Below are 21,475 nucleotides of genomic sequence, written 5' to 3'. Positions count from 1 at the left end.
ACTGAAGAATGGGTAAAGAAAGTGTGGCATGTCTACACATTAGAGTACTACTTAGCAGTAAAAAAATAAAGACATCTTGAATTTTGCATGCAAATGGATGGAATTAGAAAACATTATCCTGACTGGGTTAACCCAGACCACCACCCCCCAAAATAGAATATGGTATGTACTCCCTTGTAAGTGGATACTAGTCATAAACAAAGGTCAATGAGCCTATAGTTCAGGATCCTAGAGAAACTAAGTAATAAGGTGAACCCAAAGAAAAACATATATAGACCCACCTGGTAATTAGAATCAGAGAAAATTTGGAAGCAGGGGAACAGGGGCTATAAGGAAGGGGAGAAGGGTAGTTGAGGAAAATTTGAGGGAATGGGATAGTTGAAATGGAGGAAGGACAGATATGAGAGCAAGGAAAAAGATATCTTGATTACGGGAACCATTATGAAGTTAGCAAGAAACCTGGCTCTAGAAAAATGCCCAAGAACCCACAGGGATGACCTGATCTAAGACCCTAAGCAATAGAGGAGAGGGTATCTGAACTGACCTTACCCTGTAGTTAGACTGATGATTGTTTTAAATATCACCATAGAACTTTCGTCCAACAACAGATGGGAACAGAGGCAATGACCTACATCAGAGCACTGGACTGAGCTCCCAAGATCCAGCTGAAGAGTGGAAGGAGTGAGAGTATGAGAAAGGAATTCAAGACCATGAGGGGGTCATTCACTGAGAGAGTTTGCTTGAACCAATTGGAGCTCAACAACTCCAACTGGATTGGGAGTGAATGAGCATGGGAACAACCAAGCCCCTTGAAGAGGGTTGACAGCTGGAACAAACTGAGGGGCTATTGATAGTGACACTGGGATGTGTCTCTACTGCATATACCAGCTTCATGGGTCCTATTCTCTTTGGATGTAAACCTTCCTCAACCTAGATGTAGTAGGGAGGGCCTTGAACTTTCCACAAGGCGGGGTGCATGGCACTCCCTTAGGATTGGAGGGGTTGGGGGATGGTCTGTGGAGGGAGAGGGATGGGACTGGGAGGAGGGGAGGGAATGGGAATTTGGATTGGTATTTTTAAAGTAATAATAAAAAAGACAGAAAGGAAAAAAAAGAAATGTAAAGTACAGCAATAACTCTAAATATACATGATCAGAAGAATTTTCACTCAATTTCGTTTCATTGACAGATTTGTTTCCTCTGTAATGCCTGAAATATTTTCTTGAATTAAAGTAAATTAAAAGTTATATATATATATATATATATATATATATATATATATATATATGTGTGTGTGTGTGTGTGTGTGTGTGTGTGTGTGTGTACTTTAAAAATGATGAAAAATGCAAACTCCAAGAATATCTATGCCTAACAGCAACATCACTAAATTATTCTACATCTAGCACACTGAGTGGAAAAATGGTATTGTTTTAAAGTTTGATGCAACATATTTTCAACTGAGTGTCTTTTCTCACTGTTCAACAACTAGAAGAAATCTAGCATCCTAGTGGTGTGGAGCACAGTGTAATTGTTATCATCTTCATCATCTAGTATGGGAAAGAGCAAGAGATCTGGAGCACTAAAGCAAAAGAAGTGGCTGAGTAATAGAAATAGACAAACTCATGAAAGGCAGTACTGCAGGGTATAGAGGTGAAAGAAAAATGGAAGACACATGGGTGGAGAGTACCTAAAGAACCTAAATATCTTTAAAGACCATATATGGATATTTAAATATAATTTTTACAGTTAAAACATGTTACTCTCCTGAAGAGAAGTAAAAGAACTATAGCTTTCACTCGTGGGTACAGACAGGCAGTATAATGTCAATCTCAAGAAGCAGAATAATAGACATAAACATTTATTAATACAAATTAATATTTGAAATTATTAGCATAAAATTCAATAATACACATGAAGACCAACATCTATTTTTATGAGAATGAAGATGAATTCTCTTTATGAGATACTTATTTGAAATATAATATTGCAATAACTATAAAAGAGATATCTATAATTCAGATCACAAACATAGCATACAATATTTTGTTCAAACAATCCCTCATTATATTCCTTTACAACAGAAAAACAAATTGAAGCTACAATGGCAGAAAAAATATATTTATATAGAGTTTTGCCAAATGCAATGCATCTGTAAAGTATTTCAAGACTATCCTAGAAATGCAATTTTAACATAATTAAGCAATGTTATAGAACTCTTATCATGCCAAATAAATATAGAAGTGAATATAGGAAGAATTTTACTAAACGTATATCATTCTTCATAATACCAAAATAGTTATGTTGTAATTAAAATGAGCATAATTCTGTGACTAAGACACAAGAATGTTTTACAGCTAAATGAAGAAAAAATGTAACTGTTATGTTCAAATAGCTGAAAAAATTCTGTTCCTCAAGGACACAGCATCCATATGTTCACAACCATTCATAACTCCATTTCCTGGGGATGGAATGTACTCCTCTGACCTCCATGTGCACCAGGAGCATACATGGTGGTGGATTTATACTCAAATAGGTAAAACACTCACATATAAAATAATCTATGAAATAGAAGAAGGTTTATGCCTTAGTGAGATAGTGTGTTTACTGAAATATGTACATATGTCTTTTAATTGCCTTATATATTTTTATTACATGAACAATTTATGAGCTTGAATGACCTTCTGATGTATTTGGTATATCCCATAAATAAAATAATGATTCATATTTCAAATTCTAAGACACTATGATCTCAGTAAGCTTATGTTATATCTTTTGAATTTACTCTACAATTACCTGACTATTGAAGTAACTATTTCAAATGGCCCAGATCTTTTATTATTTGCAATGCTCATGATTTTTCATAGAAAAAGTTTCCTGTGGATGACTCTCAGGAGAGCATTTTTTACATCCTTGTTCCTCAAACTGTAGATCAGTGGGTTCAGCATTGGAATGACAATAGTGTAGAACACAGAAGCCACCTGTGCTTGGGTGAGTGATGATGTGTTATCAGGTTGCAAATAGGTGAAAATCAAGGAACCATAGAAGACAATGACCCCTGTGAGGTGGGAGGCACAGGTGGAAAAGGCCTTCCATCTGCCAGCGGCTGACTGGATCCTCAGGATGGCTGAGATGATGATGAGGTAAGTGGAAGCAATTATGAGGAGAGAACTGAGGAGTGTAAAACCAGCTAAAACAAAGATCACCATTTCTGTGCTGAAGGCATCTACACAGGACAGGGCTAAAAGAGCGGTGGTGTCACAGAAGAAGTGATTGATGTAGGAATCACAGAATGGCAAACTGCTTATCACACAGATAGAGATCAGGGAGTTTGTGAATCCAATCACATATGGTATCACTGCCAGCCAGTTACACACCTTCTGGGACATAATCACAGAATATAGCAAGGGATTGCAGATTGCTACATAGCGATCATAGGCCATGGAACCCAGAAGGAAACACTCACTGCACACCAAACCAACAAAGAAGTACATTTGAACAAAGCAACCAACAAAGGAAATTGATTTCTGTGTGGATTGGAAATCGACTAGTGACTTTGGTGTTACCGTTGAGGAATAAAATATGTCAATGAATGCTAAATTGCTGAGGAAAAAGTACATAGGCGTGTGAAGCTGAGAGTCAATTCTTATTAACATGATTAGCCCAATATTGCCCAAGACGGTGAAGAGATAGATAAAAAGGAAAATTAAGAACAGACTGATTTGCAATTCTGGATGATCTGAAAATCCACTGAATACGAAGAGTGTCACTTCTGTGAAATTATTCTCTGCCATTTTTGATAATTCAACTATTGATTTACCTTAAATAAACAGTAAGAAAATTTAAAGAAACATTCAAGACAGAAGGTCCTAGAATCAGTGTTAGCTTCATCTCCAGCACTGAGATCAATATGAATAGGTAGTAAATGTTGAAAGATGTTATGGTATTTATCATTTTAAATATATTTTAATTCATTATTTGTGTGTGTTTGTGCGTATCTGTAAAGTCCAGAAGGGAACGTGGAAATGTGTGAGTTGAAGAGCTGTCTAATATGGGTGACATTCACCAAGTCTCCTCTGAAGTAGCAGAAGGTGCTCTTACCCTCTGAGCTCCATCTCTAGCCTTTGACTTATTTTAAAGCAAATGGAAATTGCTAATGGATAGCCAAATGAAGGTTTATATAGAGTTTTGAATGTTTTAATGCCTCATACCCATAATAGTTACAAGATACTCCTGATAAATTTACTGTTTTCTATCAAACTCTATCACTGGGACAAAATTTTACCCCTAGCAATTTATTTATTGGAATCAATCATTCAATAGATTTATTTATTACAGTCTTAGCCTACTCTTAAAAAGCAACTGTAATCCATTTACTTAATTATAATTTAATTTTTGATTAATAAATTTTTAACATTTAACTTACAACTTATGGACAAGATGAGCACACCTAATATTGTCTCAGTCTCAGTACATTTCAGATAGCTTTCATGATGGAAAACTATAAACACCCAGTCCACATTTCATTTTTGTAAAAAATGTGTTCATACGTCTCTGTTTTCTGTCACTTATTTTTCCTGTTGTTGATTTCAGAAGTGGCAGACTAGAATATTTAACATAGTTCCAGTTCTTTTACCTGAGAATGCTGAGAGCATGACTATATCCAGTTTACATTTACACATGACATCATGAAGTAACAAGTGCTTTGTTCGTGAGTAGATCCCAAAACAGTGATGAAAAATCTGAAAAAAAAAATATTTAAACCAAAACATTGTAAGATGATCTCATGCAAACAGGAGAAGCTTCTTTTTCAATCACTGACAAATAAATAAGTAAAAGTGAAAGTAGCTTACCCAGTTAACGCCGATTTGTTTTTATATTTAACACACCATGCCAAAGGGTCTTGATTCCTTTTGTGCCTAGCTAATCATTTAATAATGTGCCTCATTATTACAAATGTTCCTATGTATTTATTTGCTTATTTAGTATGAAGTTTTACAATGACAGCATGTTTCTTGTCTGTCACAAAAATAACTTTCTTAATACCTTCTGAAACATGCAAATTTGTAAAAGGAAAAAGCAATCTAGTGTGAAAAGAATAGGCATACTATAGCTATATTTACAGATATACTTGCCCACAAACCTTTGAAAGATTATGATGCTTGCATACACTTGCCCAAGAAGTCTATTTCTCTTTCTGCACCCATTAGTTTACTTTTATATCCGTTACTTTTACCTCCTTGGCTGTCTGCATTCCAGGACTCATCAATGCAGTTCTTTGGGTCTGATTATTGGTCTTGCTGCTGATAGATTATTTCACGTGAAGATATTTTCATCTATTGTGAGCCCTTACACATGCCATGATATTTATAACTGCTAGTGACTTTGATAATATATAATTCTAATTGTTATATTTATTTACTTTTCCCTGATGAAGTAGAAATAAAAGCTAAATTAGCTGTCATTTATTTGATATGACTTCCAGCAATTTAAAAAGTCCTTAATTTTCCTTAAGCCTTTATTCTTATTCAAAATGTTTTATTGGCAGCATATTTCTAAAAGGGCTGTACAACAAAGGATGGCCTTCAGCAATCTGTGCTATGGAGACTTTTTATGCACACACATTTTCAGATGCTTAAGCTCACATAATAAAGGAGGTTATAAATTGCCACATTTGATCTCTTGAGGTTTATGTTTTAATTGTACTCTAAGGTCTGAACCTATATTAAAGAAAATATGTTCAGTGGAGACATTATTATAACATTAGATTTTGGTGTGACTAGTCTGCTTGTTGCATTTAACAGTCAGAATAGAGCATCACTGAAATATCACCACCCTGGACTTTTTATTTTTTTCTTTATAATATGTTAATTATACTCAGAAATTAATATTTTTGTTAACTTAGGGATTTTTATATGGAAAATTAGGCTGATAAAGATAATTTAATTATTTAGAAAACATGAGCATGGACTTGTTTCCATAGCTATGCATTAACTTTAGGAGTATGTCTTATCCTCACTGATCCATGTTGTGTATGATTGTCCTATGGCAACATAGACAAATACCTTGCTTCTTTATGAAAATTACTTTTGATGATATATCTTAGATGAAGATTTAGCACTATGTTGTGACTAACACAGATATTTAATGACTATCCAATTCAACCCTTTAGCTGATTTGTTTGTGAAATATTTTATACATATATGTATAAATATTTATTATACAATTTTCTCCAAGTGTGATATTTACAGTCATGAAAAATCATAGTTTCTGTCAATTATACAAGAAATCAATGCAAAGACTTAATAATAATTTGCTTTTCAGCTATATAACCAAACATAGTATTCTAAGACTCGAAGCTTTCTACTGCATATCACTATGAGTGAGTGGGGAAGTTTTTAATCTTACTGGTATTGCTCCAAGTAGTTTCCTTAAAACCACAAATGCATTCTCATATGTAGAATGCCACATTGCACAGTGCTCAAATCTTAATTCCTTATCTTCTTACTAAAGAATATGTCCTCATATCTTTGCATAGTATTAATATCCCAATATTTAAAAACTGTTACAAGTATTCCTTTCATAAATTGGCTACTTAAACATTTTTTAAAAAATTATTGTTCTCTCCTATAATACATCCCAACCACAGCTTCTGCTTCCTATATTCCTCCCAGTTTCTCCCTACCTCCCCTCTTCCCCAGATACACTCCACTTTTTCTATGGGATTCACTTAGCTCCAGGTTCTCAGATGGAGATTTCCATCCTGCGTTTTCTGTAAAGTTTGATTGTGGGTCTCTACATCCCTTTGCTTAAGCTTCTGGAGAAAGATTCCCTGATGATGATTGGGTTAGTCACTGAAATATGAGTATATCAGGACATCATTAGAGATCATTCCACCTATTTTCTTCCTTCCTTCCTTCCTTCTTTCCTTTATTTATGTCTTTTTCTTTCTTCCTTTATTTTATATTTTTGCCAGTCATGTTTGGTTTTAATAGATTGAAAAATAAATCTATTTATTTACTTTATTCTTCTACTCCTTCCCCTTTTTCCCTCCTCCCCACTTCTTCCTTCCCTTATACCCCCACTTCCATGCTCCAAATTCTCAGGAGATCTTGTCTATTTCCCCTCACCAGGGCTATCTATGAATGTTTCTTTGAGAGTTCTCCTTGTTACTTAGCTTCTCTGGGGTCATGGACTATTGGCTCCTTGTCCTTTGCTTTATAGCTAGTATTCACCCATGAATAGGTACATACCATGCTCATCCTTCTTAGTCAAGGTTACCTCAGTCAAGATGGTTTCTTCTATTTTCATCCATTTGCATGCAAATTTCAAGATGGCATTTTTTTTTCATTTTATTTTTACCATTGAGTAGTACTCCATTGTGTAAATGTACCACATTTTCTTTATCCTTTCTTCAGCTGAGGGATATCTAGGTTGTATCCAGGTTCTGGCTATTACAAATAATGTTGCTGTAAGCATAGTTGAACAGATATTCTTCTAGTAAGATTGAGCATTCTTTGTGTATATGTCCAAAATTGGTATTGGTGGGTACCGTGGTAGGTTGATTCCCAATTTTTTGAGAAAGGCTAGACTGATTTCCAGAGTGGTTGTAGAAGTTTGCAAGCCCACTAGCAATAGAGGAAGGAAAGGAATGGTCAAGATGAGTGAAGAGCAGAGACAAAGCATAAGGAAGGAGATATCTTGATGGAGGGAGCCATTATGGGTCTAGCAAAAAACCCAACACTAGAGAAATTCTCAGGAATCCACAAAGATGACCCCAGCTAAGACCCTAAGCGATAGTAAAAAGGCTGGCTGAACTGGCCTTTCCCTGTTGTCAGATTGATGACTATCTTAAATGTCATCCTAGAACCTACATCCAGTCACTGATAAAAGCCGATGCAGAGAACCACAGTGGAGCATTGGATTGAGCTCCCAAAGAACATTCGAAGAAAGGGGGTGACAATAGGAGCAAAGAGGACAAGAAAATGTTTTTTGGATACCTACTGAAACAGCTTACCTGAGCTATTGGAAGCCTTCCAACTATGGCCTGAAAGCAAGGGAACCTGCATAGGACCAAACTAGACCCTCTGAATGTGGCTGACAGTTGTGTGGCTGGGGCAGACTGTGGGGCCACTGGCAGTGAGACCGGGATTTATCCCTACTGCTTATTGTGTCCTTTTGGAACCCATTCTCTCTGGAGGAAAACCTTGCTCAGTCTAGATATAGTGGGGGGGGGGCTTGGTCCTGGCACAAAGCAATGTGTTACTTTGTTGACTCCCCATAGGAAGCCTTACCCACTCTGAGCAGTGAATGATAGGTGGGATATGGGATGAGGGAGAAGGTTGAGGGACCAGAAGGAAGGAGAGGGAGTGGGAAATGGATTTGGCATGTAAAATAAGAGAAGATATATTTTTAAAAAATTAAAAATAATATTTTCTTTTTATATCCCAGAGCAGGTGCGGCTGTGAAACTTCCTAATGGCTGGCAGCACAGCCTTGGTATCCATGGTGACCTATGGGCTTGATGAATTAGTGGCTGGATGGTTGAGTGAAACAGAATCTCTTTTGAGAATTTTTCTTTTGACTCCAGCAGAGTGTCCAAGTGACAATTTTTCTCTCTGATGCTAGTTTTAGTGACTCAGGATTTTCCCTTTATAAACAGTTAATTTCCTGGGTTATGATCCTATGTTAACTGAAACCAAGATGAAGGGTAAGTACAGAATAGTAGTAATTTGTTAAGTTCGAACAGAAGAGCAGTAGATTACACCTTCCTTAGTTTGTTATTAGAGCAAATATACTCTCTCCTGTTTGAGGCTTCTTCTTTATCAGTGAGTACTGTCAATAAAGAAAGTTGTGGAATACTAGTTTTATGTAGATTTGGTCTATGTGAACAAAGGTTTGACTGCTCAAGGGCTTTCACACCAGGGTTTCATTGTATGGAAAAGGTACCTTATTGCCCTACAGAAAATTCAGATTTATACACTCCTGGGGTACTATAAAAGGAAGAAATGCCATGACTTCACAATATTTCTACGGAATTGACAATGACTTATCCAAAAAAAAAAGAAAAAGAAAAGAAAAAAAAACCCAGGTGTTCCCACAGTTCTGCAAAACAAGTTCCTCCATATGAAGTTCCAAACTCCCATGGATTAGTTCAATAAATCTGCCAGTTGTTCATTTACTGAATAATACTTGTAGGCTCACCACAGAAATGGAAGGGGGAATAAAGTAATTATGTTATAATTTAAACAATAAAAGAAATGATTTAAAAGAAGATGAAAAGTTATTTCATTTTATATCACTGATTTCTTCAATAAAGAAATACTAAATATCTTTTATATGATGGAGATTTTATTATAAATACAGGGACAATAGAGTTGAACAAGATAAAGTAATTTTATCACAATAATAAGTATCCAGAGATGGAGATAGAGGTGGAAAACCTTGTACCTCCTCTAATGTTCAAGGAACATCAGATAAAATAGAATGAAAAGACAAGAGTAGGAAGACAGAGAAGAGTACTACAGATTACTTTCTACTGGATATGACAGATTACTTTCTACCGGATATGACATAGTGCTGCCATCATGCACACAGAGAAGAAGTGACAATCTGTTCAAAAATAGCACAAAATAGTTAGACAAGAAGAAGTGTGGGAGAAGTTGAAAACAGTTGTAGGATTTTTTTGCAATAGAGTTAGTAATAGTGGTAGACAGTAAGTGAAAGTAATTAGGGAATGCATAAGGTTACAATGAAGACTATGCCTACATTAAACTGTTAAAGGTAAAAGGGGGGAATCTATTGTGTACTAAATATTAAAATTTCTATTGTTCTAAGTGAGTGATGGCATAGAAAAAATATAAAATAAGTGCTATTTATTAATGCTAACTGGAAGAAGGCTTATTTATAAGCATAAAACATGTGTCTTTGATTTTCATCTGTCAGACTTTTGTAAAGTTTGTCCTGTGGTCTGTGCTCACATCCTTTGACCTGAGTTGTTTCATCTGTAAAATTGTCTAGCCATGAGGAGCTCTAATAAAGAAATATAAATACAGGTTACTTATGCAATCAGTTCTTCTCAATTATGAATTTTATATGATTTTTATTCTCCTCTTCAACTCTGTTCTTGAAGAAAAGTGACAATCCTATTTTAAAATAGCCAGTGCTGGAAAATGGAGTTAATCAATTATAGAGGATATTAGATTTTTCAGAACATCATTTGAGAATGAAATGTAGATACCAGTGACAGGAAATTACTGAAGAGAGGACTTCTGAGATTCTTCAAGGGAAAAAAAATAACAAAAACTGTTTAACTGTTCTTAGCTATATTAAAGGCCGAATTTTTGAGAACAGGAATGGTGATAATCCATTCTTTGTGGCATCTTCACTTAATGAAGGAGAGAAATTACCACGAGACCTTTCCATGTGGGGTTTTATTGTTGTTAGAGAATACATGCTCATGTCTTGAATGAAACAAACACATTAAAATTTTCCAATCAGCTTTTAGTGATGCACTAAACGGCGTTTTTTTTTTTTTTCACATACAAATTCTCTCTTCTGTCTTCCCTTCCAACATTAAACTAGGTATACAGATTTGTGTATAGTTGTGGAGAAAGTGGATCTTTTATGAGTTTGAAATTAATGCAGAAATACATCTTTGTCTATGTCCCATCAGTAACTGTAGTGCAGTTCTTGGAACTACTCACATATGTCTCCAAAGAACTTGCAATCACCAGGGGCTAGCTGGGAAAGGAAGGGTTCCTGTGTTATTAGGAAAGGGCAATCTGCAATCTTGTTATATTATATACAATAGGGTAATGTATATAATAAACATACATATAGCATGTGTGCCATGTACATACGGAATAAGAAAAACATGATGAATATTTAGTTAATGCTAATAGAAGCATTAAATATTAAATTATTAAATATTAAAGAATCACCATGAACTCGTATTTAAAAACAATAACTGCTTTCAAAATTACTTACTTGCCCCTACTTGAAACCCTGTGGGACCTTAATGACATCTTAGTCTATAGAATCAATAAGTGTGTCTTAAACATCTGTCTGGAAATCCACATCACTGAGAGAACACTTTTCTTTTAATCATTCTTCTCATGGCTTCTTTGGCTTCTCTGTTTCTCATGCTGTATATCAAGAGATTCAGTACTGGCAGCAAAAGTGTATAAAACACAGATAGGATCTTTTCCATATCCCGTGGAAAGCTTGAGCTGGTTCCCATGTAAGTAGATATTACTGTTCCATAGAAGAGTGTCACCACAATCAGGTGGGAGGCACATGTAGATAAAGCCTTATAACTTCCCCTGGCAGAATGTATTTTCAGTACAGTAATAAGAATCCCTAGATAGGAGCTAATTACTATCAAAAGTGTAATTACAGATGTAGCCCCAGAAAGAACAATGAATAAAATCTCACTGTGGCGGGTATCAGAGCAGGAGAGCTGAAAGAGCAATGGAATATCACAGAAATAGTGGTCAATGGCATTGGGCCCACAGAAAGTTAGCTTGAGAAGGCTCCTCAAGTGGGTGAGTGAGTTGGCACAGCCTAGCAGGTAAGAGGCAGACACCAGGTAGATACAAAATGTAGGGGTCATGAGACTTCTGTAGTGAAGCGGACTGCAGATGGCAAGATACCTATCATAGGCCATCGCAGCCAAGAGGAAGCATTCTGCAGTCAGAAACAAGTTGACAAAGGAATACTGTAGGAGGCAGCCATGATACGAAATCGTTTTTTGACCTAACAAGTAGTTTATCAGCATTTTGGGAAGAAAGACCGATGAATAGCAGAAATCCAAGAAAGCCAAGTGGCTAAGGAAAAAGTACTTGGGGGAATGAAGCTGGGCAGTAGCTAAAATTATTAAGATAATCCACAAGTTGCCTACAACAGTAATGACATAGAGTAAGAGGAACAGCACAGAGAGTACAGTATTCAGCACAGGATCGTCCGTTAGTCCTAGGAGGATAAATTCAGTTGTCACACTCAAATTTCTGTCAGCCATCGATATGATTCCTTTATGGGGGATCTGCAAAGGACCAGAGAAAAAAACATATAACCAGAGGACACAGTTTATAATCATGAAATCACTCGATTCACATCTTTTAAGAATGTCAAAATATTCATCTTCAGCTATAATAATCCAAATTAAATTAAAATTAGCTGAGTATGAATTTAGCTTTTAAAAACATTAACTTGACCCTCATCAAGGAATTGAAATTGGCATTATGTGTCATATGAAGAAAGATGTAGAGAAAGTGCAGTACTGTGTAGAAGATACAGTAAGAATCAGGTCTTTACTTTTTTTTTTCCTGGTAGAGAGTTCAGTCGATGGGTTATGGGTAACAGAATATTCAAAGTTTCCAGAATGAGAAAAATGAGTTTCACCTTCCAGGGGTTAATAACTACTTTGAAAGAATAAAAAAGCAAGCAAACAAAATTTTATCAACATTAACCATGTGGGTTAGGACATCTAAAAATTGTTCTCTATCATATTTTGGTAAGTTAAAAAGGAAAATACAATATGGGTGTATTAAATATAATGTACATACATATATATTTCATAAATATAAATAAGCATATTCAATAGCATCTAACTAATGTACAGTGAAGAAAAGAGGAAAATGAGACTGGAACCTTTCCATTTATTAAGAAGAAAAACTATCATAATGAGATGAATTTCCTTCAATTAACTGTTCCATCTCCCACAAAATTAGTCTTTGAGACAATAAATAGCCCTTCTCTGATTTTTTGCAATGTTCATTCTTCAGTGTGAATTAACAAATGTCAGACATTTTTCACAATGTTTTAAGTATTTCCTTTAGTCTTTTAATCCCTGAAGTCAAGGAAACAGATATATGTTAAGAAAGAATTTACATTCCTATTACCCATGTGATGACCAATAGGTCTTCCTTTAAATTCACAAAAGTTAGAGAAATGGATTTATTTTATTTCAAGATATAACATCAAATAAATAATATCATTTGTTGATTTGTAACATATTTAGTAAGTGAGAAATTGATGCTTATCGGAAACTTTTAATGTACAAGTGTTCAGAATCTATAATATGCTGGGGCACAACAGTTTTCAGTAAGAAAATTTAGAGAACATGTCACATAAATGGGATAGAAAATGTCATTTTAACTGAACATTCATAGATATGATTTTCCACAATTGTTGTACCTTAATTACCTGAAAGACATTTTCCTGATATTTATGATAAGGTAAAGGATGATAAAATAGGGGCTCAAATTTCTCTCCAGCCATTTAAAACAAGGCAAATATTTCAAATTAGCATTAACTTTCTATGTTTCATTGATGCTACAAATTAAAGGATGGTTTGTCTTCTATCAGAGGACTCTGAGCTTTTTATAAGGAAGTAGATCTACCCACAAACTTGTCTGAAGTGGAAGTTGTTCATATAATCTAGAAACATCTGGAAAAATTGTCACACCTAACATAGGGTGCCAAATATTCCTTGCAGATATATGGCTAATAAACACAGAAAATAAAGGAAAATAAAGACAAAGTAAGTTTGTCCTGAGAAACTTTACAATGACATTTTGGAATAATCTATCTTAAATTGTTATTGGTTTAATATTCCTCCTCATTTTCCTTTAATGAGTCTTACTTTAAGAAAACAGAATTTATGATATTTCCTTTGACTTATTAAATTCAGTGATTTTTTTAGCTGATATTTTAATTTGTCTAATTGTGATTTATTTTTTTTGTCTAGACTGATTTCTCTTTTGCTTAAAATAAGTTGTATTTGAGCAAATTTTTATCTGAGTCTAAAACTTATTTCGGCTAACAAAGGAAAAGTTTAACTTATTGTTCCTCTACTCAACAGTTTATAGGGATCCTCTAGATTTTCAAAGATTTCTTCAACTATGTTCTCTTTTTAACTTGCAAAAAGTAAAGCTATACAGAACTAAACACAGCTATCTGAGGAAATGCAGAACATGCCTACAGTTTGGATAGGGAGTGACCATTGACTGTTGCATTTTCCTGACACCATTTCCTGAACTCACGATCAGAAGGACAAGAGTCGTGTGACCTTACATAATGTTTTATTCATGTGTTGGGGATATTGCTCATTTTGTAAACCTGTGTAGATAATAATAAAAGAGGTACTGTAATAAACAAGCAGGGCACTTACCTGTTGTGAAGACACAAAATAGGGCTGTTTCTAAATTTTCTTACCTTTGAATTTATATTTGGCTTTTTGCCTTTAGAGGATAGAATCCCCCGGGTACTGCAAACACTGGGATTCATTAAAGTAAATGCTTTAGATAGCCCTGAAGAAGTTAAGGACTTCACTATGTTTCCAAAAAACTGTAACAGTACAAAGAAAAGCAGGAAAAATTATTTTCTGTTTTAAAATTATAATTTATATACCAATTTCATTTGTGCATATTACATGTATATATTCAATGTGAAAACACAGAAGACTTGAATATGATTTAATTTAAAGTGTGTCTGTGTAGTTATGTTCCTCTGTCTATTTTCATATACTCAATACTGTGTGATATTGTTAATATATTTAATTATGACACTTCTATATATTTCTTAACTGGCATTTTTTCACATTGGAATAATAATTAGCCTGAATAATTAAACAATAGATTAAAATATTTTAAAAGCTCAGTGCAGGTTTAAATGATATTGTAAATATTTTTGATTGAAGAGCAATGTGCATAAATAAGTCACTAGCATAAGTCCCACAAAACCCAAATAAATAAATATAGCAACTGCTCACAAAAGTGTCAGTTAACATTGAATAATCTCTTAAATATTTTTTAAAAACTAATATAAGGTGAATAATATAATCAGTTTTGTTAAAATGATTATTTTTTCTTTTAGGTAAAAGGTCAAAAAAACATTTCTATTTACTAAATGCTTGCTATGTCCTTGGCAGTCAGACCTGTTAGGGTCTTTAATCAACATAATGTCATTTCAATGCTTTTGTTTATTTTGTTTATTGCAATATATTTAAATTGCAATATTTCTTCCTTCTCTTTCCTTACTTTAAAAACTTTGCATATACCCTGCCCTGCACTCCTTAAAATTCACGGCCTCTTTTCCTTTCACTGGTTATTTCATGCATATGTAATTTTGTACATACACACATATTCCCAAATATAAACTGATGAGTCTACATAATTCTATCTGTATGTCTTCTAGGCTGATCATTTAGCACTGGACAACTGATTGATGTGCTCCTTCTTTGGAAAGAGCTTATCTTGGAAGAGCACATCTCCTTCTCCAAGCTTTTCTCAAATGCTTATAACCCTTTGTCTGGATTTGAGGCCTCAAGGGCTTTTCTGCAGCCAGTATGGCATGTCCATTTTTCTTATCCTTGTTCAGTTTATGTTTAAGCAGTCATGACACGTTGTTGGAGGTAGCTTGTTCATTTCCCACTGCTCTGCTCCAAAATAAGCCTTTAGGTTTTACGTGGATGCAGCTAGCACACTTTGGCAAGCCAATTTGTTGTAAGGAGGTCACTTGCTTGTTCCCAGCTGCTCAGCTCCAAAATACCACACTGAAACTGTATTAATTAATTCACTGCTTGGCCCATTAGCTCTGGCTTGTTATTGGCTATCTCTTTCACATTAATTTAACCCATTTCTATAAATCTGTGTATCACCATGTGGCTGTGGCTTACCAGCTAAAGATCTGTCATCTGTCTCTAGTGGGGCTACATGACTTCTCACTAACTCTTCCTTCTTTTTCCCAGCATTCAGTTCAGTTTTCCCTGTCTACTTAAGTTCTGCCCAATCAACAGGCCAAGGCAGTTTCTATATTGACCAGTGGTATTCACAGCATACAGAGGGGAATCCCACATCAATTGTAGGACTTTATGGGTACAGCTTCTGATGCTCCTAATAGGCAAAATCTCCCGTCAAACTTTCTGATCTTCTAGTACTATAATCTTTCATTTCCCACTTGCACAAAGCTCCCTGATTGGCATTGAAATGCTTTCTTGATATTTCCATTGTGACTGGCTTTACAGCTATACATTTTATTTGGCTGTATTTTTCTTTAGCAGTCTCCTGTTGTGAAGAGAATTTTCCTTAATGAGGGGTAAAGTTTGCAACTACCTTTTGTATAGATTGTTGTTAGTGAGTGTTTTGATTTTGTAAAGTATTTCTTGTAGATCCTTTTCCAATAACCATGATTTTACCACCACTGAATAGTTAGCTATATTTCCAGCACCAATCATAATAACTCTTTTATTAAGCAGTCATTAGTTCAATTGCACAGTTGTTGTGTGCCATTATTGCAACAATAGGGTTATCATACCATACTGGTTTTTTATGTGGTTTATAGGTATCAGAGTTGGGAGAGACTGTGTGTTACTTCCACCCTTTGGATGCATGCATAATGCCTTTCATACCATGAAGCTATTCCTCAGGGAGTAGACCTTGAGTTCAGTTATACTTCAAAGCTCTCTGATTCCTGTTTCTGAAGTATGTGGTGTCTTTAGAAATAAGAAGTTACCTTTCACGTCTGAGGAATAACCATGGTCAAGAGCAGTAGTTTCTATGTTTTGGGTGTCTTAGAAAGCTCTGGCAAAGAACTCAAAAGAGTGCTTCTCATGTCTGATTTTTGTGGTTTTTGTTAGGTAACATTTGAGTATTTGAGGGAGTATCATAAGCCCAGAGGAAAAAAATCATTAAAACTCTGTATGTACATTTATACACAGAATTCATGCCTTGTGCTTTTCTATGTATGCTTTATTCATTTAATTTTTTTAGTAAAAAAATAGTTCATAGTATGATTTCATGTGTGTTATTTAGTCACCCTTATTTTTATCTTTCCTATATTCCTCTTTTACCTATCTTCCCTTCCCCTTCTCTTAGGAACCTCTACTCCTCCATTTTTCCCTATTAGATCAATTGTATCTTGATTTTTATCTTTACCTTCCTCCCATAAAAAATTGACTTCATATAACTTACATTACAGATGGCCCCAAATTACTAGAGAAATTGTCTAAATTTTCATATAGAAAATATTAGGTATCCAATCTAACACATTAAATTTCTAGGAATGAAGAGTAAAAATATATTTATACTATACTTCAAAAATTAGTGTAAGTTCTAATATGAAAAATATGTTATTAAATTTAAGGGCGTCAATATTTAATTCAGGCAAAGGCATATTTGTTTTGATTTGATTTTGAGAAACAATGTCTCCTGTATTCAAGATGACCTAGAATGTAGAATGCTTCTAAATCAAACCTCAAACATTGACACAATCTAATTTATTTACTGTTGATGAATTACATCCTTCATCATAAACTACTCCATGAATGTTTGGGAGATTTTTACCTTGCTCACTTGCTTTCTTAAGGCTTTCAACACAGAGGAACTTACTGAGCTTTGCCTCTATGTCGAATTTCACATGTGGAAGTAGGACCCATGAGTAGGAACTACTTATATTACTCCCACATAGACAAATGTGATCTGCAAACAAGTTCTTTTTCAAAACAATTCTAAATGAAATTATCTACAAGATTTTATTCAAATATTCTCTTTCTACAACTTTTTGCAGATCTCCCCTACATACCTAATCTCATGTTTTCTCTATCAAATAATCCCCCAATCCAAAAAGTAGATAAAAAATCAAAACTAAAAGGAAGCACAAAAGCAAACAAACAAAACAACAAAAACCATTGAGACAAAAAAATACCAAAACAAATGAAAATCTCACAAAATAATGACTTTGTGATTTGTGTAGAAGGGTCCTTCTCTGGAGTGTGACTGACATATTCAGTGACACTTTGCTGGAGAAAAATTATTTTTCCTTTGCCAACATGGATTAATTGTAAGTAGTATCTTGGAGGTGGAATCATCAAGGTATTTTTAAAGCAGCACATTCAATTTAAAGTATTACTATAAATTACCAGGGAAAAAATTTAAAATCTTTAACTGGTTAAATTTTTGTAAGACAACATTTTGGTGTTGGAGTGCTATTTATGTTGTTTAAAAAAATGAATAAGCTGAGATGTATCTTAAATGTTGCAAACTTTATTTTTTTTTCTTTTATGGCATCCTTACTGGTATATCAGAATATCTATATTTTACACACACACACACTCATACACACACATATATATAATTATATCAGAAATATACATATTTATATGAATTTCAATTCATATGAGGGAATAAAAATATTACCAATTATATTCGATAAATATCCTAGGTCAGAGCCTAGGGTTTAGGTTAAACAACAAAATATGACCCATACATTTATGGTATAATATTTAATGTGTTTTTAGCACTATATAACCATGTTCAGCTTGAAGCAATACTATAATTCAGTTATTTTAACTTTTATTCAATTTTTATAAACATTATTCCTTTAATCAATAAATATCTTCTGTATCTTTGTCTTAAATCAACAAGAGAAAAGCTTCATCTCCTTCACCCTTTTCACAGCATCCTTCACTTCCTTTTTCCTTAAACTGTAAATCAGTGGGTTCAACATGGGAATCACCAGGGTGTAAAATACAGACACCACCTTCTCTTGTTCTAAGGAGTACTGCAAGCTTGGCTGAATGTAACTGAAGCTGATGGAACCATAGAACAAGGTCACAGCTGTGAGATGGGAAACATCGGTGGAGAAAGGCTTTGTGTCTGCCTGCTGTGGAGTGGGTCCTCAGGATAGCAGAAACAATGAAGATGTAGGAGATCATCACAGTCAAGAAGGTTATCATTGCAATGACTCCAGAGAAGACCAAAAGCAACAATTCATTAATGGAGGTGTCGGAACAGGACAGCTTCAACAGGGGAGGAAGGTCACAGAAGAAGTGACTGATGATATTTGGCCCACAGAAACACAGCTTCAGTAAGCCAATTGTATGCATCATTGAATTAATTAAACCTCCTATACATGAGCCCAACACAAGCCCAACGCAAACCATTTTAGTCATGGCCACGGTATATTGTAATGGGTTCACAATGACCACATAGCGGTCATAAGCCATTACAGCCAGCAGAAATCCCTCTGTGGTAAGCAGTGATACAAACAAAAAATATTGCAGGATGCATGCAGAGAATGGGATGGTCTCTTTTTCCGCAAAGAATTTCAGCAGCATTTTGGGGGCAAATACTGAAGAATACCATGCATCCACAAATGACAAACAGCTAAGAAAGTGATACATGGGCGTGTGGAGTTTAGGTGTTATGTAGATCAGTAAGAACATACCTATATTTCCTAACAAAAAGATGGCACAGATCAACAGGAACAATATGAAGAGGAACACCTTGAGTTCATCACGATTTGTCAAATTCAGTGACAAAAGTAAAGTTGACACCACCCATGAACTTGTGTGTCTTGGTACCTGTTAACGATGGACTCAGATAAATCGACCGTACCAGTAGAATATCAACATCTCAGGAATTTCAAACTAGCCAAATTATCTGTAATATAGAATCTTCCCTTTGATACCCCTGCTTATATAAGCACAAAAGAATTTAATAAAAAGTTCATTTTTTGATGCTGTTTTGTTGATTTTTGGTAATATTATCCGTGATTAGATAAAGAAAATGTTGGATTCTTAGGCAAATATATATTAAATTAAATATATTATATTATATTTCACATAAAACTAAACAGAAGTCTGGCTAACAACAGTAAAAATCTTATTTATAAAGCATAAGTACTTATGCTGGAAATATAATCTTTGTCTCCATTTTATGTTTCTGTTTTATCATTTCAATCAACATTAATAGCAGCAATGCAAAAATATATCAACATAGAAACCATGTTAAAAGTCTGAGATAATTTAGTCAGAATGAACCTCAGTGGTACAGCATTGCCTTTTGTTATTATGAACCCACATAAACACTAGTGTAATACTGATAACTATATTTACTTTATGCCTTCAAATTTGGTCTTACTCTCCAAGTGTGTGTGAGTGTGTGTAGATGTGTATGTGTGCACATGTTGGCAGTTGTGTATGTGTGTATGTCTGTGTGTTGGCATGTGCATTGAACACAAGGACTTGTACATGATATTTAAGTCTTCTGCACATTGCCTGTGACTATTTGTTTTCTTTTTAACTGTGTCAATAAGCAGAGGCCAGGCACTCAACTCTTACACTTACTCTATAACTCAGGACTCTGAGGTTTCCTGGCTTCCATAGTCTATATAAAAATAAATGCCTTAAAAATATAACAGATATTTAAAATATTAAGACAACTCTTTACAAATTATATTTGCTTTCTTGAAGCAACCCAATTTTTAAAATAGGCAATGTCTGTTAGTTCAGTGTTTCCCTGGAACTCAATTTTTCTTTACATAAATGTCACAAATAAAAAAATATAAAACACATACTAACTGCTTGTTATGAGAAATATTTTTCTTTGTTTTACTTATACTGCTGTGGTCCTGCTTCCTATCTGGAGAACCATGCATAATGTAGAGTTTAAATGAACATGCCTGTTTGACTTATTCTAAGTCACATTCCAAACTATTGATCCCCAAGAAGAACATTGTTTAACTAGCTTCTTTAAATGCCTTAAAATTCTACTCAATGCTGATTTTATTTAACTATTATTTATTACTATTTATATATTATCAAATTATTTGTAACTTATTATTGTAATTATTTATTATTAATTATTCTGCAGAATTCATGGCATATGTACCCTTTTTTGTACACTTGATTCCAGTTATTTCAAAACACAGTACCAGTTCAATTATTTATATCTTCCTTTTATTGCTTATTTTAGAAATGAAAAAACTACAAAAAAGTGAAGGGTGCAAAGATATCATTATCACAGCTGGAAGCCTATCAACATCTAGAGCGTTGGGGATCCCTGGGTAAGAGTGTCGAACAAACAAGGACACAGGGGATGCAGTGTGAAAAATAGTATTTGCAAACTGCACGCTGTGTGTTTATTAAGTAATCCTTTTATACGCTTTGGAAACAATTGCTTCAGTCAACAGTTTTATCTAAAAGAGAAACTATAGATCATGAGTTAACCAAGGACTTATTTAGATTATGCACACAAAGCAACTTACCGTAGCAAGGGTGGTCTGGGGGCTTGCAAGACATCCTAGCCTATTTTAAACAAGGGCCTCCAGAGACATTATCTCACTGTCCCAATCTATTCTAAGGCTTCCTTCAGTGAGCAGAACAGCTGCTTCATGCTGAGACTGCGGCCTCAGGGCAGCCACTTCCACAAACCACAGGGTATGTGACACTTGCTCTCAGAATTAAAAGTCAGAGGACTTGTCACTCTGAAATGTCCCATAGCATTCCATGGAACCTCTCTTAGATTCCAAGGCAGTAGTCAACACCTCCCCTGGCGTGGGTGGCATGATCCCTGCATTTTATAACACAGTCTCCAAATCTCCACAGAGGCCAACCCATCTGATATCATCAATACCTTCTGGAGCACAGGACATGTTTCATAAATCACTCAGTAAATGTCTCCGAATCTTAGTCTTTCT

The 21,475-nt window shown here is 34.7% G+C and overlaps 2 protein-coding genes and 1 pseudogene across 2 annotated transcripts; all 3 read right to left on the bottom strand.

Moving 5' to 3' along the window:
* Positions 1-2,857: 2,857 nt before the first annotated feature.
* LOC125399463 (olfactory receptor 8I2) lies at positions 2,858-3,790 on the bottom strand. Its single transcript, XM_048432877.3, has one exon. It carries the CDS (start codon positions 3,788-3,790, stop codon positions 2,858-2,860), a length of 933 nt encoding a protein of 310 aa, XP_048288834.3.
* Positions 3,791-11,075: 7,285 nt separating this feature from the next.
* On the bottom strand, positions 11,076-12,014 carry LOC148122482 (olfactory receptor 5J3-like). The gene has a single exon (XM_087903830.1). It carries the CDS (start codon positions 12,012-12,014, stop codon positions 11,076-11,078), a length of 939 nt encoding a protein of 312 aa, XP_087759956.1.
* A 6,398-nt stretch (positions 12,015-18,412) lies between these two features.
* On the bottom strand, positions 18,413-19,338 carry LOC148122481 (olfactory receptor 5J3-like; annotated as a pseudogene).
* Between the last annotated feature and the right edge of the window lie 2,137 nt (positions 19,339-21,475).

The sequence above is a fragment of the Myodes glareolus genome, chromosome 3 (assembly GCF_982192425.1).
Source record: "Myodes glareolus chromosome 3, mMyoGla1.1, whole genome shotgun sequence".
Taxonomy (NCBI): Eukaryota; Metazoa; Chordata; class Mammalia; order Rodentia; family Cricetidae; genus Myodes; species Myodes glareolus.
Note: the sequence above shows the minus strand (reverse complement) of the source record. Positions and strands in the feature narration are given on the sequence as shown.

Excerpts from the sequence above, each read along its gene's own strand:
- LOC125399463 (XM_048432877.3), bottom strand. The coding sequence starts at position 3,790 with ATGGCAGAGAATAATTTCACAGAAGTGACACTCTTCGTATTCAGTGGA.
- LOC148122482 (XM_087903830.1), bottom strand. The coding sequence starts at position 12,014 with ATGGCTGACAGAAATTTGAGTGTGACAACTGAATTTATCCTCCTAGGA.